Below are 18,295 nucleotides of genomic sequence, written 5' to 3'. Positions count from 1 at the left end.
GGGAATGGGAAAACCCCCGCTGCTCACGTGACTGCGGGGGCCGGGCCGGCCGGGAAGGGAAGGCTTGGCACCATGCAGGGTCCGGGTGCGAGTCGCTGCCCAATGCACTGGCCAAGACCACTGAGGTCTGTCCCGGTCCATTCATGCCCTACCAACAGAATAAGCTGAGAAACGGGCACTCCTTTCCCCACCCTTAGGACTTGAACTGCTATCTTTCAGGCTGACAAATGAAGCCAGGAGCGGGAAGTTAGCAGCTATTGATAATTTGATGTAACATTTAGATAGGGTCTCATCTTGCCTAGAGTGGTGACCTTGAACTGCAGATCCTTTTGCCCTCAAGGATCCTTCAGATTCGTCCCCCCAGTGCTGGGACGACAGGCATGAACTACCACCTTGGTCTATGCAGTACCTGAGTATTGGACCCAGGGCTTCATGCATGTTAGGCAAACATTACCAACTGAGCTATAGTTCCAGCCAGCCCCTTGGTGATATATGACACCTATGAAAACCTGTATGTTCCATTCCATTTCTCTCATCGCATGTGTGATCAATGATTCAAGCAACCTACGCATAATTAAGCACTTGCTGTATGCTGCAGCCTGTAATGAAAAATAGGGCACAGCATTCCTAAAACTAGACCCACTTCTTGCTCCAGAGCAGAAAAGTGCAGCAGTGAATGGAGTGGCACCAGAACTACACCGCATACTGCTACACAGCAAAGCAAAGAGCATTGTTTTGGTTTTGCTTTGGAGCTCTGGCTGGCATTGAATTCATGGCAATCCATCTGCCTCAGTCTTCCAAGTGCTGGCGACTGCAGGCACCTACCATCATGCCCAGCTAGAGCAAACTTTTCCTTGCAATGAGACATTAGGCCCAGGCTTTCAGAACCACATGGTCTTAATTTTCAAATGTGCCACTGTACGTAAACAGCAAAGGGCCCGAAACAGGGGTGTGGCTGTGTTCTATTACAGTACAATTTGACAAATATGGAAATGGGAATATCATGAAACTTTCACATTGAACCATATATTCTTTTTAATTTTGCACCAGATGGGTAATATGCCAGTGTACTAGGCAAGTCTAGGGGTGGACATCTCCTGTAGGATAAGCCTCATCAGGCTTACCAGCCACACACACCCATCACTGCTTTCCACTTTCCATCTGTAGGGCTGAGGATGTGGCTTGTGATAGAATGCTTGTCTAGCATGTATGAGATTCTAGGTTGTATCCTCAGCAGCACACAAAAAGATAATTATAGCCATGATATGCCTGTTCTGGAGTGGCAGAGGCAGGAGATTCACTGACAAGGAGTTCCACTACATAGCAGGCCCTTGTCTCAATACAAACAAAAAAGAGGGGGAAATGAAAAAAAAAATTGAGGACTGAGGGTGTGGCTTAGTGGTAGAGCCCCTGTGTAGAATCCCATGAGGGGCTGGGGGCGTAGCTCAATGGCAGAGCCCCTGCCTCGATCTTAAGAGGACCTGGGCTGATTGCCTGGATCTGAGAAAGGACTGTGAATTCAAAAGCAAATCTGAGAGCCAGGCATGATGGTTCATACCAGTAACTTCAACACTTGAAAGGCTGAGGCAGGAGATCACCATGAGTTCTAGGCCAGTCTGGACTACTTATAACAAGACTCCACCTCAAAGACAAGCAGTCTCAAGAGAGTTGTAATTGGAAGGTCCTGAATCAGATTTCCTGTGTTCAAATCCTAGGTTTTTCTGGGCAGTTATGCAACCCCAGGAAACCGATTTCACCACTCTGGACTTGAGTGTCTCCTAACGGGGTTCCCTTAATAGAATGCCTTTGAGGACTGAGGACTCAATGAGGTAGTACAGTTGACTCTTGCCACAGCTCTCCCACATCCCTGCACTGTTCAAACTACTAAGTACTTGTTAGGCTACATAAACAAGGCTGACTTCTTAGTAGTGTGATTGTGTGATCGCATGGCCAGCTGGAAAAAACCCGAGTTTCTGATCTGGAGGTACAGAAGGCATCACAAACTTCAAAGAGCTGTTAGTCTGTCTGTCTATCTCTCAGAAGGCATCACAAACTTCAAAGAGCTGCTAGTCTGTCTGTCTGTCTGTCTGTCTCTCTCTCTCTCTCTCACACACACACACACACACACACGCACAAAACACAATGGTACTGGGCACTGTTCTCAAAGTTGGGGACAGTACATGGTGCATTCATGGTGTTTTCTATTTTTTATTCAAACAAGGTGTTAAATGGCACAAGCTGGTCTCAGACTCAACTTACAGCCAGTGACCTTGATGTCCTGATCCTTCTGCCTCCATCTCCAAAGTGCCAGAATTACATGTGTGCCACTATGCCAAGTCTTGTTTTATAGCCCAGGTTAGCTGAAAGCTTCAAATTCTCCTGCTTTGGCCTCTCAGAATCAAGGATGAGGTATGGCCACTGTGCCCAGCAGTGCCTAGAGTTCTGCTGAGTCCCACAGGGCTGCCATGGAATGACGGTCCCTACTGTGTACACAGAACTGTCCTGTGCCGTCTCTGCCCAGAGGGACTTGCAGAAGCCTCTATTGACCCATCCACTAGTACCCCAATAAGGGCTCTGGATATGTCTTGATATCTGTGAAAGCAAGTGGCACCAGAGTGGCAAGGACAATAACTACATTTTCACAGGTTTTGGTTCAGTGAAGGAACAGTCTCCTTGCCATGATGTAGCAGTGGGCAGAGCCTCAGGACTCTGGTGACCGGTGCCTGGGAAGCAATACCAATTGTATCCTGCAGGTACTTGGGACCCAGTGAGGATTTGTGAGACTGGGGTTAGAGGTGAGGCTGTGGCAGAACATGAGACAAAGGTTCTGGAGACATACAGCAGCCCCCTGGGGATCACCAGTTAGAATCTACTCTTCTGAAGACACTGGGCTGCCACAGCAAGAAGATTGGATATGACACCTACCCTGAAAGTGAGGGACCATCCCTGCTTGACTCAGCAGGGTAGAGAAATAGGTGGAGCCTGAAGGAACCTGGGTGGTCCAGGGCCTCCTTGCAACATGGCTGATCTGGAAAGGTGTAGTGAGTAGCCCAGTGGCTGTCACTCTCCTAGAGTGGGTAAGTGGACCCTGCTCCTGCTACTGACAGTTCAGTTGTACCCTTGAGGCCAGCAGTGGAGAGGGACAATGCAATGGCACCCAAGGATTCACTCTGTTCTGTTGTGGCCCAAGTAAGTGTAAACAGGTCCCATTCTGGTTTCTCCACTGAGGAGGGTTTCAGGTCCTGCTTCTTGGCATGCAGCAGGACGCAGAAACACCAGTTGCTCTTGGCCAGCAGCCTTGGAGGAATGTAAGAAGGGACTGTTTCGGGAGTCCTCTTGCAGGGCAGTTGTCAAGTTCGGGTTATATGTACCACGGTGTGTGTGTGACGGTCAGACAACACTATAGTTGCTTCCTCCTGCCTTTGTGTGTGGTTTGTTGATCAACTCAGGTTGTGTGGCCTTGTAGCACAACAGAAGTGCTAAGCCAGGTTGTCAGGACTGCTTGGCAAATACCCTCAGCCACTGAGCCACCTTGCAAGTCTCTGCCATCTCTTTTAAGTTAGCTCTGACTTATAGGCATGTCCTACCACTAACGGTTTATGCAGCACAGGGTTAACCAGGGTGTTAAATGCTGAGCAACCCCAGATTCCACTCCCTGTCATCACCCCAGGTCTCTTAAAGACCTCAGCCAGATGCACGGTCCAGACAAGGAAGGCAGAGGAGGTGCTGTGGTTGAGCTTAAGTTAAACACCCATATGAATTTATTAAATCCAGACTGTGTTAAAGGGTGGTGGTCTGGGAGCAGGGTGGTCAGGGGATGAGGGACAAGATGATGGAGGACCATAGGCATCCCACAGAGGAGCCCTGGCCCCTTCCCCGCCTGGCCCACCCTCGGCGCCATATTGGCTTCACCATGATTCCCGATGGTGCTGGGCTGGCAGGGCGAGATGTCTGCAAACACACAGGAACAGACAGACAAGACGACGGACGGTTGCCTCCACATACACACAGCCAGCCCCAGCCTGCCCAGCCCCATCTCACACACTGGGCCCTGGCCCTGGGGGCCTCCTGCCGCCCCGGCCTGATCTGTCCAGGAAAAGGGCGACAGGGAGGGTAGGGTAGGGGCCCGGAAGGTGGTTGGCGGTCAGTCACCAGGAGCAGATAAGGAGAACTGCAGTGGCTAATCCTTTTTCTTGTCCTCTGCTGGTTTTGGAGGGTCTTCCTGGGGCTGGCTGGCCATGCAGGCCCCAGGAGTAGCCTTTGGGACTGTGGAGGCATCCTCTCCGGTGACAGCTGTGCTGGGTGAAGGTGTGAGAGCCCCTGCTGCAGTGGATGCCTGGGCCCCGGATGCCGCTGCTGAGACATCCTCTCCACTCATACCAAACTCGTTCACACGGGTGGGGTCGACGCGGTAGATCCACCGTTGGTAGAGGTAGATGAAGAAAACCACATCTAGGAGAAGGGACTGTGTGAGGGAGATGGCCCACCGCAGTGGAGATGAGGCTCCTCCCTGCCCACTGCATCCCTGTGTCCTCTGGGCCTTACCGTCCCGCAGGCAGCCAATCCGGTACATGACAGGCATCTTGATGACAAAGGCAAACAAGTCATCAATGAAAGTGTTGAGGGCCTTGTAGGTGAGCATTCGCCATGGCAAGTGGGCCACAGACTTGAGCTTATAGTTGATGAACAGTTGGGGTGTCATGGTGATGAAGCCTTGGGGAAGACAAAGGATACCATGACTAGCTACCCGCTCGCTCTGCTCCTCTCGCATAGCCTACCCCAGATCTTTGCATTCTTTCCAACAAGTTGGTTCTGGTGTTGTTTAGAGAGAGGGTCTCAGGCTAAGGCCTGGGATAGCCTTGACCTCAGCTTCCCAATCTCTAGTGTTTCCAGGTCTTTATGTTGTCCCTCCAGGCCAGCCTGGGGACTGCTGAGCATCTTTCCTCGGAGTGCTTCCTAAACTCCATCTAAGTGCACATTTATTGCTCTGCCCGCATCTGTACTTATTACTCACTGAGTGTCTGCTTTCTCTCTGTACGCTGGGATTCCCACAACACATGAATTCCTCTCTGTAAACCTGGCCAGAAGCCTCCTTACAGCTCCCTAGTCCCACAGATGCCCACACTGGGTGGGAGGCCCATGAGTCCTAGGACAGGGCCTGGCTGCTGTGCTCACTGAAGCATGGGCATGTGGGCCTCAGATGGTCTGCAGGCACAGGCCCTTAAAGTGGGGGCAAGGGCAGGCCTGGCAGCCAGACCCAAGGCTATGGCCTACAAGGATGGTGGGCCTGGAACAGTGTGGGCATGCCCTCCAAGCAGGGTAGAGCTGGGCCTGCTCACCAAAGGTCAGCAGGAAGCCGTAGAGCATGCTGAGCACCCAGGAGTACCAGCCCTTGTGCTCCAGGTACAGAAGGCTGTAGACGGCATAGCAGCCCAGCAGGGGAAAGAGGATCCATGACAGGTACCGGAACGCCATCTGTGGGGTGGGGGTGGGGGTGGGGTCACAAGAGCCGGCCCTGTTCAGTGGCTCTATTCCTCATCCGCATCCACCCACACCTGGTCCAGCAGGCTAGGCCAGGGGAATTTCCAGGTGGCTCTGGGAACTATGGACTTGGCCAGGAAGTAATGTGGCAGGCGGGGACTCTGGCAGTGATACTGGCAGGCAAGACCAACGGCCCAGCCTATCCCTCATGAGTATGAGTGCCTGGAGACCACCCCAGGGCCACGGGGTCACTCACGTCATCATATACTTTGGTTGAAGACTCAATGTAGGTGGACTTGTCTCTGAATGTCGGGCAAGGGAAGATCCCTGCCACTCTGTGCTCCCGGTCCAGCTATGAAGGGAAAGGCAAGGTCAGCCGGGACCTGGCTCCTGCCACTCCCCAGCCAGAAACGGCCCCTGCCCTTCCTCACTCTTCCCAGTTCCCCTGCCCTAATGTGACCCCAAAAAAATCCCCTACTGTAAAAATCCCCTTGGTCCTAGGAGCTAGGCAGGCACTGGGAAACCCCCAGAGACCAAGGCAGGTCCTGGCTGGGGAGGCGACCCCCTTCCCACCCTGCAAATCCCACAGCACATAGTGCCTGACTCACCCGGACATCCATGACCTTGGTAATCTTCCAGAGGTCAATGAGGACCCCAATGAAGACGCTGACCTGTACCACGAAGTTGGTCTCATTGTCCAGGATGTAAAGGAGAACCACAAAGGACTGGAAAACGCCGAAGAAGACAGACCGCACGGACAGCCCCTCCAGGGACTGACGACTGTTCCAGAACTGAATGTCTGCAGAGGATGAGGACACAGGCGGTCAGCAGCTTCCCCTGGCCTGTACTCTCTCCCACAAAAGCAGAGGGCACACAAGACCTTTTCCATGGTCATATGGGATAGGAACACCAGTTCTCTGGGCTGGTTGGCTGGGTCCTGATGAGGGTCATCAGGTGCTAAGGGCAGCAGGTTAGCTGGGACCATACCTGGGGCTGTACAGCCTTGCATGGTAAAACCTGGGCAGACACCAGACCAGTATCACACAATGCCTGCCATCCTACCTCTCCTGGACAGGAAGATCCAAGGTGTGTGCTTGGGGACCTTTTCTTCTGGCCTCCCACTCAAACTTGGGGCACAGACAAGCCCTGGTTTTTGGTCTCCATGTGGACATCTGGCGGACCTGAGCTAATAACATCCAGCTATTTTCTGGTCTCCCTGGTGCCTGACTTCTAGAAGTTAAGCTGGACCACAAGAATTCAGGGTTCCTGGCATTCATGACCCAGGAGCTTGGACCCTAGCCCACATTCCCAAACCTGGGGCTTATCACATCCCATTCACAAGGCCATCCATTCTCCAAAATGATGGGGAAGTATTTGGAGACAGGACTCTAGAAACCAAGTGGATAGAATCTCCTCTTGGATCGGGGGGCACCTGGCATGGGGGGCAAAGCGGAGCTCACACCTGCTGCTTTGCATGTGTGGCAACACCTGCTCCTCACTCCTCTCAGGCTACGCTGCAGTTCTGACCTTAGGGTTTGTTTGTGGTGCTGGAAACAGACCCAGCACCTCACACGAGCTAGCTCAGCTCTTCTCCAGAGCCAGCAGAGCATGGTGAAGCTTCCCATGTAAAGGCTTTCCAGGAGAGGTCACACTGAGTACCCCTCATTTGCCTACTATATTCTTCTGGATGGTAGGTAGCTCCCACTGCAGTGTCCGTGTGACAGAGGTATCCATCACTCCTGCCAATTCCAGGAGCTTCAGGGCACCTCCCAACCCCCCCTCACTATGGGCCACACGCCGAGAGGCTGACAGATCAGTTGGAATGGCTGCTGTAGCAGAGCTGGGCTGCTGCAGGCCTGCAGTTTATTCAGGAAGCCTCTGCCTCAGCACCTGGAGCTGAACATAGCAATCAGCTGTTCCAAAACTGAGAAGCTGCATGTTGGGGCCCCCTGACAGGCAGGGTGCTGGGAGCAGCCCCGGGGCTTCCCTTTCTTTTGGCTTTGGAGTTCCCCGCCCTGCTTCCTGGTGGTGCCTTAGTCCCGGCAGCAGGCCCAGGGCCTCCCTCAGCTCTGTGGCTAGTGGGGTCACTGTTCCTTCTCAGGCCTCGAGACCTCTAGAATACAGGGAGAGACCCCAGGCACAGTGAGGAAGCAGGGAGCAGATTACTTCTTCTGCTGGTTGATTCAGTGTCCTGGGCCCCCATACCTACCATTTTTGAAAGCCAGGAACTCGAAGACACTGTGGACAATGGAGACGATGATGGTAAGTGCCAGAAGATATGGGCTGGTCTCCAGCAGGGCAACCTGGGGAGAGGAGCCTGTGAGCACTGCCCTGTCCCTGCTGTGAAACCTCATTTCCAGGAACCATTCCCTACATGATCCTTGGAATCCCAAGTAGGACCTGGTAAGACCTCTGTAGACCTGCTCTAGTGACCATCAGAGAGAGTATTCCCTATGGGCAAGAGGAGGAAACAGGGGAAAGTAACGGGAGTCAAGTCGGAAGTCAGGTCCCCAGAGTTAGCTAGGGCTGAGGACTCATTTCCTGCCCACTGCTTCTTAGAGGGTGGGGAGGCAGTGGTGAAACAGTCTGGGGGAGTGTTGGGTGGGCCTTGGCCTGTGGATGCCCCACACACCTTCACTGAATCCTGTTCCTCGTCCGATTGCTCATACAGTTCATCACCTAAGAAGTTCCAGGGTGACTTGGTACTCTGTGCAGCATAAAGTTGCCAGCGCCACAGTGACAGAGGGCAGAAAGAGACGCGCAGTGGTAGGCTGGCCAGGCTCTCATTAATGGGGTAGTAATCCTTCTGCAGGTTCCAGTAGTCATTGAAATAGATGATGGGGTAGTAGTCACCACTCACGGCATCAAACTTCACATCTGTGGGCACATGGGGCGGGCACTGCTCAGCCTGGCCAAGACACCACATAGCATTTCTTGACTGTGCCATGAGGAGCAGAAGGGTCCCAGGACCTCAATGGAAAGGATGCAGTGGCAAAGAGAGTGGCCCTGAATGAAGGCCATGGAAGCTTGTCTCCAGTACAGCTTACACTGGTGGTCATATACCCCCAACTCTATAGAAAACAGTGAGAAACCAGGTGTGAACTGACACCCAGGGACAGTTCTACAGCCGTTCCCACCCACAGTAGCCAGACCTGGGCTAAGCAAGATTTATGGGGAGAGAGAGGACAGAGAGAGGACAGGCGTAGCGTGGTTAGTAGAGTGTGGAACTAGAAAGATCTCTCATAAGACGGGGTTTGGGGAGGACAGGGTCATAGGCCCTGAGCTTTCAGCTGAGCTTACATTGGTCCAGTGGGGGTGGCACGCTGCCCTTCACCCATGGTGTGTGGTCATCCACGATATTGATGGTGATGTTGGGGTGCCAGTGTGAGATCACTTCTACAGGGCCATAGTCCTCAGCCCTCTGCGGGGAGATAGGAAATGAGCAGTAGGCCTCAGGCAAGCAGAGGCCCCATAAATACTACTGCTTATGCCCTCCCATGACAACTGGGGCAGAGGGGCAGAAGAGCAGCCACCGCAGCTATGGCGGGTAGGTGCACAATGATACCCATCACCCACTAAGCCTGACATGAGACTCAGATTTGACCATCTTCCACCCCCTCATCTGAAATAAGGAGACAGGCTTGTGGAGGCAGAAGCAAGGGCAAACTAGTCATAGGCAGGACAAAAAGCCCGCCCAGAGAAAGCACCTTGGTACTCCTCTCAACGTAGCCCATCTTCACTACAGGACCAGGCCCCCTGCCCAAAGCCACAGAAAAAGGTAAGCTCGTGTGCCTTTGAGAAATGCCCTGTGGTTTGCTCAGTCCACAGAGTCACAGAGCTGATTAAGCCTATGGCTGCTCCAAGCTCCTGCTCCTGCTCTGAGCCAGCTACATGGTGTCAGCCCAGCCTCCCATCTGCTGCCTCTGTAACCTGCAGCAAGGGTCCCCTGTGAAATGGGCTCTACCCCAAGGGTTCCCTGGGCCGACCTTGTCTGCAGTCTTCCTGCTGCAGTGTTCTCATCTCTGAACTCTTCCCAGAGAAGCAGCGCACAGAAGTGGCAGTCACTTGGCCAAAACTTGTGTGCAGCTAGGTAACACCACAAGACAACGACCTCACTTCCATTTACCTTGATCATTTCCGGGTCAGCTTCTGTCTCTCCTGTCAGTAGGTTCTTGGTTTTCTGAAATCGTCTACGCTTGTATTTGTTGATCACTGTGAGGAGAGGGAGATGGGTGAAGCCTGTGAACACTGCCACCCCATGGCAGCTGTGTCCCGGCTTCCCACTAATGATTATATATCACTTGAGAAGCCTCAATCGCCCCCTAAATTCAAGGAACCACCTTCCAGCCTATATAGAGAAGTACCACTTATAGATTTACCCAGGCAGAAAGCAGAGCCTCCCATCTCTAAAACCCACCTGGCTACTCCTTAAGCCAACAAAGGACACACATCTGCCTGGAGCCCACATCACACCATTGCTCCCTTCCTCAAGTCCTCCTTCCTGCATGGCTGTGGCCACTGTTTTTCTTTTTTTCTTTTTCTTTTTTTTATTCTTTTTTTCGGAGCTGGGGACCGAACCTAGGGCCTTGCGCTTGCTAGGCAAGCGCTCTACCATTGAGCTAAATCCCCAACCCCAGCCACTGTTTTTCTATACCTTAGGCTGGCCTCAAGTTTGAGAACTACAGGCACGAGCCACTTCACTGGTGTTCACCTCCCCAAGGACAGTTTAATGCCATCATGACACACGCCTACCTGCCTTCTAGTTCACCCATGTGCTCGGTAGCCTGGGCTCAGGAACAGCCCACTGAATACATGGCCACACATGGGGGGGTCAGAGAGCAGTTCTAGAGAAGGTGTGGTGCCAGCAACATGAGAAGCCAACATGGGAACTCTGACACTGTGAATCCCCAGCCACAAGTGGACTTACTTCCCCTTGCTAAGGTCAGGTCAGCCAAGGTTCCCACCACCTTGCCTGAGACAAGAGCAAAGGGTTGACCACACCCTCCAAACTTGGAGGTCACTAGCTCTTACTCAGGCTGAGAAGGAAAACTGCCTCCCTTGCTGGATCTACTGGTGCAAACCAGTAATCACAAGTAGTTAATGGCTGAGGCAAGAGGATCAGAGTAAGTTCAAGGCCAGCCTAAACAACCTAGTGAAACTCTCTCAAAATAAAGCCACAGCCGCTGGAGAGATGGCTTGTGCGTGACAGCACTAGGGTGGACGTACATATATACAGGAGAATACTCAAATATATAAAATCAAACACACTACACAAAATCAAATACAAAACACAATGGCTGGGCGAGATGGCACAAGCCTTTAATACCAGTACTCAAGAGGCAGAGGGAGAAATAACTGTGAGTTGAGGCCAGCCTGGTGAGTTACATGCCAGTCAGGAAAGCACATAGACCCTTTCTCATAAACAAACAAACAAACAAACAAACAAAACAATGATAATATGGGTTTAGGATTGTCAGTGATAGAGCTCCTGCCTAGAATATTCCCAACTTGGGAGTATGGCCTAAAATCACCTTCCCAGGAGCTAGAGTGTGACTCAGTGGTAGAGGTAGAGCCCTGCCTAGAATCTGGGGGCGTGGCACAGTGGTAGAGCCCCTGCCTAGAATCCCCCAGTGAGGGGCCTGAGGGCATAGATGAAAGCAAGTGAAAATCCCTGGGTTCCACTAAGAGGCAAATGAAAGCAAGAAGGCCTGTGCTACTGAGGCCCATTCCATCCTACAAGGGAACAGGGAACTGGCCAACATAAAGCTGTGGACTAAGATTCTCGCTCTTGTCTCCTACAAACCAAGGGATGCTGGTGAGTTAATACCATTTCCTAGAACCTCAGTAACTACTATAGAAAATGAGGATAAAGCCCACACTTCTTCATGGTCCAAGGTCTGAAGCTCTTACAACATCATATCATTCCATTATTTCTCTCTCTTTTTTAAAAGATTTATTTATGGGTTGGGGATTTAGCTCAGTGGTAGAGCGCTTGCCTAGCAAGCGCAAGGCCCTGGGTTCGGTCCCCAGCTCCGAAAAAAAAAAAAAAGAAAAAGAAAATATTTATTTATTTATTTTATGTATATGAGTACTCTAAGGCATTGGATCACATTACAGATGGTTGTGAGCCACCATGTGGTTGCTGGGAATGGAACTCAGAACCTCTAGAAGAGCAGCCAGTGCTCTTAACTTCTGAGCCATCTCACCAGCCTCCCCCCCCCCCCATTCCATTATTTCTTGATGAACTATTGGGAAACTAGCTCCATTGTCCAGCTGAAGTAGCAAGCACCTGAAGTTGGGTATCTCAGAGAATAAACTCCAGAGACATCCTCCAAGCAGGGAGGAGGCTGTCAACCTTCAAGATTACAAGCAACAGACAGGGCTGATGAAAAGAGGATACAGACACAGACACACACATTCACACACACAAACACAGCACCCACACAACAACTTAGAACCATTCAGAGTTCCAGTTTCAGAGAATCTGATGTCCTCTGGCTGGCCCCTGCTATCACCAGGAATGCACATAGTTGCATGCAGGCATAACACTTATATAATATTTAATAGATAGAGACAGACAGACAGACAGACAGACAGACAGACAGATGAATGGATTCTAATAAGGAGCAGCCCTTGTCCCATGGGGGCAGAGAAGCCCTGTCCTGGAAGGCCAAGTTTCTAAAGCTGCTCCATCCAGCATGGAGTGACAGATGCTAGCACAACTGGGCATAAGTTATGGGTGTGATACATAATTCACTCTGACACTTGTCTCCCCAAACAATGTAAAATACCGTATTTGTTCTTGTTCACCAACTCCATATTGAGATAATGAATTCGGTGCTATTGCTTTGCTTTGCCTTCCTCTTGTGTGATATATGTGCCTGTGTGGGGAATGTGTGTGTGGGCATGTGGAGGCCTGAGAAAGATATCAGTTCTTTTGTACAGACTGAGGCAGGGCTTCTTCCTTGAACTAGGGCTCACTGGGCTACCTTGGCAATTGACAAGGATGCTGGGGACTGGTCCTCACTTTAACTACTGAACTACCTATCTGGCCACTGTTTTTGCTTTGAGATGTGGTCTGGCTATATGGCCTGGAATTTACTATGTATCCTAGGATGGCCCTGAGCTCACTTCACTCAGCTTTATGAGTGCTGGGATTAAGGTGCTTAGTACCAAACGCTGCTCAATACATTCATGGCCATTACTATAATTAACCAAGTGGCTTATTTACTTCTTCACTAAGACTTTGTGCAGCAGGAAGCTAAAGGTACCTACTCCCACAGACAATGCACCCCCAGCCGTCAATCACTGGCCTTTAGAGAAAAGAGGGCTGTTTCTCTTTTCTTTATTTCCCTCTTGTTTTTTAATTTTCTTTTTTGGAGACAGTATCACAGAACCCAGCTGGCCCTGAATTCCCGAATCAGGGTCAGGATGACCTTGAACGTCAGGTCCTGCTCTACCCTTCCAATGCCAGAATCGGGGGTGCATACCACCACAGCTGGCTGCTGCTTGAGGGATCCAACCCAGGGCGTCCACATGGTAAGCAAATGCTCTGCCAACTGAGCCCCAGCTGCTCTTTCTTTTTTTTTTTTCCGGGGCTGGGTACCGAACCCAGGACCTTGCGCTTCCTAGGCAAGCACTCTACCACTGAGCCAAATCCCCAACCCCCCCAGCTGCTCTTTCAAACCCACTGCTGCACCTAATTCTGATCCGCTCCTTCCCTCCAGTTCAGCCAAGCTTTGTGGCCACTACCTTCTACTCAGCAGTTCTAAGCTTCACCTGCTCTTGCTTATCTGTTTGCTTTTTCTAAAAAGCCTAGGCTGGCTTCAAACTCATGACTGCCACAGCCTCAGTCCCTCAGCTCCCTAGCTAAGATCCTGGCTTGCATCACACCAGATTCTCCTGCTCTCACTAGCAGGTCCCTGGGTGTCCCAGGGCTAGTAACATGAGTGGGGCCAGTGCCTGTCTCATCAATCGAGAGTCCAGAGCATAGAGCTCCTGCCTGCTCCACAAGACCTGAGGCAGCATGCAACACTCCAGTCAGGGTCCTGTGATCAGGAAGTAACTTACTCCGGGACATGTGGACGGTGGCAAGCCGGCGGTACAGGGCCTTCTGCCGGGGGTCTGGGTGGAAGCCACTCTTGGTGAAGTAGACATGGATATAGATGGAGCCGTTCTGCTGTACACTCTGCAAGAGAAGGGGACTGGTAAGTGAGGATTAGCAAATACCAAGGGTGCATGTCCCCTGCCTACAGTAGCTTCCACTTACTTCCAACTGTCCAGCAGCTTACTGAGGACTCAAGGCACAGAGGTCAGCTGACTGGCCCTGCTACTAGCACTGGAACAAGACAGACTGAAGCTGGGTCCCAGCTGGACTGAACTTCTTTCACAGGACTCAGTAACCCAACTGTGGGATGTAGGCCATTCCAGCACTGCAGCAAGGACTGCCCAGAGCACCCAGCCAAGGAGCTGCTCTAACCGGTCACGAAGTACACTTATACACTGTAAGATCACAGGAGCAGAGCACTTCAGCCCTGCACTGCCCCAGGTCACGATATGACCCTGCTGTGCTGATGAGGCTCAGGGCTCACTTACAACCAAGGGTTAGAGAAAGGCTGCAAGGGAGTCAGAATTCAGTTTTCTGAAAGCCAGTTGTGGTGGTGCATGCCTCTAATTCCAGCTGAGGCAGGAGGATTGAGAGTTTGAGGCAAGCTTAGGTACAAGATCATATTATGGTAAGACAAAAGAAAACAAAAAACAACCAGTCTGTGAGCACGAGACCCACTTCTCCATCTTCCACACCGTGTGCCACCTCCCACTGCCCCTCCGGCCAAAGCCTTCCTCACTCCCAACTTCCTAGGAATGGGGAAGGAAAGGAGGAGCTGAGCGAACCTGATGTGTGACCGTTAGGCAGAGCCTGGACCACACTGGGTCCCGTCCTCTAAGTCCACCAGCTGCTTCTTGGGGGTTAAACCTTCTTGGGGGTTAAACCTAAGTCTCTAAGACCAGCTTACTGGTCCCCCCCCATCCTTTCTGAACCTCCAGAAAGGGCCTAAGCTTGAAAGGATAGCCATAGCATGACCAGCATCACAGACCCCGTGTCTGCACACACACAGAACCAACCACTCAGAGTTGGCGCATCTCTCCTCCCCAATTCCCAAAGCCTGCTGGGTACAAAGGGCAAGAGTTCCACCACACCATGAAGTAACATGTGCACACTGGCTGCAGCAGCAGTCCTGGGCACAGGCCTGTAGTCTCAGTCACTCAGGAGACTGAGACTTAAAAGTATGTTCAGAATTCAGAGCCCGAACTCAGTGAACACCTATCTAAAAAAGGGGGGGCTGAGGTCAGGTGTGTTAGCACATTCCTATAATACAAACATCTGAATGAAAGTTCTAAACCAGTTTCTGCTACACAGAAGACTAGCCTGAGCTACATGAGACTGTCTCAAAAAATAAAATCTGTCAGAAGGTGGTAGCACACATCATTAGTCCCAGCACTTGGGAGGCAGAGGCAGGTGAATATCTGAGTTCAAGGCCAGGATGGTCTACAGAGCAAGTTCAGGACAACCAGAGCTACACAGAGCTTATCTAGAAACAAACAAACAAACAAAAGATTCAAAAACTAAATCCAAGGATAGGGGGACAGCGCAGTTGTACAGCCTTGTGTACCATAGATGCTTTACATTTGACTGCCAACAATAGAGGGGAAAAAACCAAAAACAAACAAACTACTGAGAGCTTGCGTGCCTAGTCTGCTGCATGGTGATGGGATACAGAGATTGCAAAGCCCAGTCTTACCCTCCTAAGTTCTAGGATTTGTGAGAAAGCGCTGTGCTCAGAGGACCCAGCATGCATAGCCTGGACTACAGAAGCCCAACTGGCTGTGAGACTCAAAACAAGCTGAGGAAGCCTTCCTGGGAGGCAGAGCCAGGGAGCAAAATCAATCTCTCACTAGTTGTTGACCTTGAGAAAGCCACCAAGCTGCTGCTCACCCCAGTTCCATCTCTCAGACAGCACAAGCAGCAGTTACATGAGACAGTAACAGTTAACATGGGGGCAGGAAAGCTTCTTTTTGTTTTTTCTTTTTTCTTTTTCTTTTTTTTCGGAGCTGGGGACCAAACCCAGGGCCTTGCGGTTGCTAGGCAAGCGCTCTACCACTGAGCCAAATCCCCAACCCCTTTCTTTTTGTTTTAAAACACGTTTTCCCAGAGCCTGGTTTTGAACTCATGGTAAGCCTGCCTCAGCTGTCCAAGTGCTGGGAGACTACAGGGGAGTGCTATCACATTCAGCTGCAACGCTTCTCAATTTTATGGGGTACAGAAGTTTCCACACATCAATCTGGCTTGGGTTCTGAACAGGAAATGCTCCATCACTGTTTATTCATATTCCCTGGAAACTGCCTTTGCCATCACTGTGCTGAGAGGACCCTCAGGAATAGCTAACGATGGCTGACTGGCTAAAGTTGGAAAGCACACCACACTAAAGGGGCTTGGAGGACCCAGGCCGAGCAAGACAGGCGGATTGTAAGGAGGACCCACCTGTGGGATGTCAAGCTCTGCAAAGTGCTCGTAGCAGCCATCGGAGTTCTCTCCACTGGTCCAGTCACCATAGACCAGGTCATGCTGCTCCCAGAAGAGCGCCGAGGTGGCATTGAAGTCTGTGAAGTGCTCGTGCTCTGAGATGTACACGTGCAGGTTCTGTGGAATGCAGGAGAGTGAGGGGCCACTGATCAGATGGTAATGTTATTTGTGGACAATGTCTGATAGAAACTAGAAAAGTCAACTTTGGCTTTTGTTATATGCCTGCTCTGCCCTGAACTGTTCCTGACTACCAGTAATGAACTTAAAGACAAGGGGAAGCAGGACCACCACAATGACCTCCCAATTGGAACTGGAGAGACCTGGGGCAAGGAAGTCAAGCGTCTGTGCCTCAGAAGGGGAGGCAAGCTTGGGGAGCCTCCTCCTACTCAGCCCAAGGCCCCCACCCACTATCCCCACCCCTAGGATCCATTAATCAATAGTGGCCTGCTGACGGGCTGAGATACATCACAACAGAGCTAAGCAGAGATGGGACCTGGGAGAGCTTGAGGGGGAGGAGTCTGGTGCTGTAAGCTCAGGAACCTGAACTGATCCCAGTCATCCTGTCACCCACAACCACGAGGGCCAAACATGTTTCTGAAAGAAAGCACCCGGGGACCCTGTTGCAATAGGTGCACAACAACCAGAAAGACTACTGTATGAGCTCCCAAGAGTCCTGTTTTCTCAGTGTCCCTTGGGTGGCACAAGTCACCTGCACTGATGGGCTAGAGCATCTGGGACCCATAAGTCTAAAGAGCTGACATAGTCGGGAACTGTCCCATCCTGCCTGTCCTCATCACATCACCGTCCCAGCGCCTCCAGTTGCCTTCCACCCAGCATTACCATTAGAGTGTCTTTGGGGAATAAGTTTCGGCTGGCGACACGTGGGGCTCCTCCAGGGCCTGACTGGTCCTGAGGGGATGGCCCTCGGCGGAACCAGCTGCTGATGGCCCAGATGATGAAGATCCTGAGGAAGGAAGCAGGGGCAAGTAAGGCCTACACCCTGTGCTGGAGTCCACTGTGTAAACCTCCAAACCGGACCCCCTACTCTCTGAGGTCTGAGATGGCTGAGACAGCAGTGGTGCAGCTAGTGAAGATCCGATGCCCTTGCAGGATGAAGGTTCAAGAAGACCCATCCAAGCACAGGGCCACCCTGACCCCTCCAGGATCTCATGTCATGCATGGGCCACCAGGCTCAGCCACTCAACCCCAGAGTTGGGAGATCTAAGGCAGTCAAGATGCTCAGGCCTTGGTAGCCTAATGAGTATCCAAAGGATCTAGAATCTTCCCACTGTTCCACAGGAAACCTTAGTGTAATTCTTTCCAATTTCAATTGAAGACTAAAGAAGCTGGAGGTAATAGGTTAGCCTTTTCAGTCATAGAAATCCAGGTTTTGGTGGTGATTTTTTTTTTTTTTGTACTACGAGAGTGAACTGAGGCTTTTTACATGCTAGTCAAGTATTCTACTGTTGAGCCACACCCCCAGTCCCTCACTGGGGGGATTCTAGGCAGGGGTTCTACCACTGAGCCATGCCCCCAGCCCCTCACCGGGGGTTCTAGACCTTAGCACTTAAAAAAAGAGTATCCTCAGACAGTTTTATTATATTTTCCTTTGCAGCCAGGGTACTTTTTTTTTTTTTTTTGAGCCTTGGTTTCTCTGTGTAGCTATGTAGCCCTGGCTGTCCTCAAACTCACAGAGATCTGCCTGCCTCTGCCTCCCAAGTGCTGGGGATAAAAGCATATACCATCACTGGCCAATTTTTTTTTTCAATTAAGATGAAACAAACAAAAAACTACAAGGAACAAGAATTCAAAGTCATCTGTGATGCATAGTGAGCTCAAGGCCAGCCAGAGCTATGTCTCTGTACCCAAAACAAAACACAACGACAACAAGACCAACAAAACCAACAAAATAAAACTGTAAACAAAAAAACAACAAAACCAAACCAAACAGGAGTCAGACAGAGGAACTGCCACAGATTGGCTATGTCTGTGGAGGACTGTCTTCATTATTCAGTAATACAGGAGGGCCGGCCCACTGGGGATGGTATCATCCCTATGCTGGTGGTCCTGGATATGCAAAAAACTATATCCAAACATAGTTGTGTGAGTTAGCCAACAAGAAGTGTTCTTCCACAGTTTTGGTTCTATGTTCACACCATTTTACTTCCCTCAATGTAACCTGTAAATATAAGCCAAATAAATCCTTTCTACCTTGAGTTCCTTTAATCAGAG

The 18,295-nt window shown here is 51.0% G+C and overlaps 1 protein-coding gene across 1 annotated transcript in view; it reads right to left on the bottom strand.

Moving 5' to 3' along the window:
• Positions 1–3,727: 3,727 nt before the first annotated feature.
• Positions 3,728–18,295, bottom strand: part of Clptm1 (CLPTM1 regulator of GABA type A receptor forward trafficking) — a 32,833-nt gene continuing 18,265 nt past the window's right edge. The window contains exons 3-14 of the mRNA XM_032894251.1: positions 16,904–17,027; positions 16,022–16,180; positions 13,552–13,669; positions 9,608–9,693; positions 8,782–8,902; positions 8,114–8,358; positions 7,691–7,784; positions 6,090–6,280; positions 5,738–5,833; positions 5,340–5,475; positions 4,546–4,713; positions 3,728–4,452 (exon numbers count right to left, since the gene is read on the bottom strand). Coding sequence (XP_032750142.1) covers positions 4,181–4,452; positions 4,546–4,713; positions 5,340–5,475; positions 5,738–5,833; positions 6,090–6,280; positions 7,691–7,784; positions 8,114–8,358; positions 8,782–8,902; positions 9,608–9,693; positions 13,552–13,669; positions 16,022–16,180; positions 16,904–17,027 — 1,810 coding nt within the window. The 3' untranslated portion in view covers positions 3,728–4,180. The remainder of the gene's footprint in view (positions 4,453–4,545; positions 4,714–5,339; positions 5,476–5,737; positions 5,834–6,089; positions 6,281–7,690; positions 7,785–8,113; positions 8,359–8,781; positions 8,903–9,607; positions 9,694–13,551; positions 13,670–16,021; positions 16,181–16,903; positions 17,028–18,295) is intronic.

This window comes from Rattus rattus, chromosome 2 (genome assembly GCF_011064425.1).
Source record: "Rattus rattus isolate New Zealand chromosome 2, Rrattus_CSIRO_v1, whole genome shotgun sequence".
Lineage (NCBI taxonomy): Eukaryota > Metazoa > Chordata > Mammalia > Rodentia > Muridae > Rattus > Rattus rattus.
This window is presented reverse-complemented; position numbering and strand designations above follow the sequence as displayed.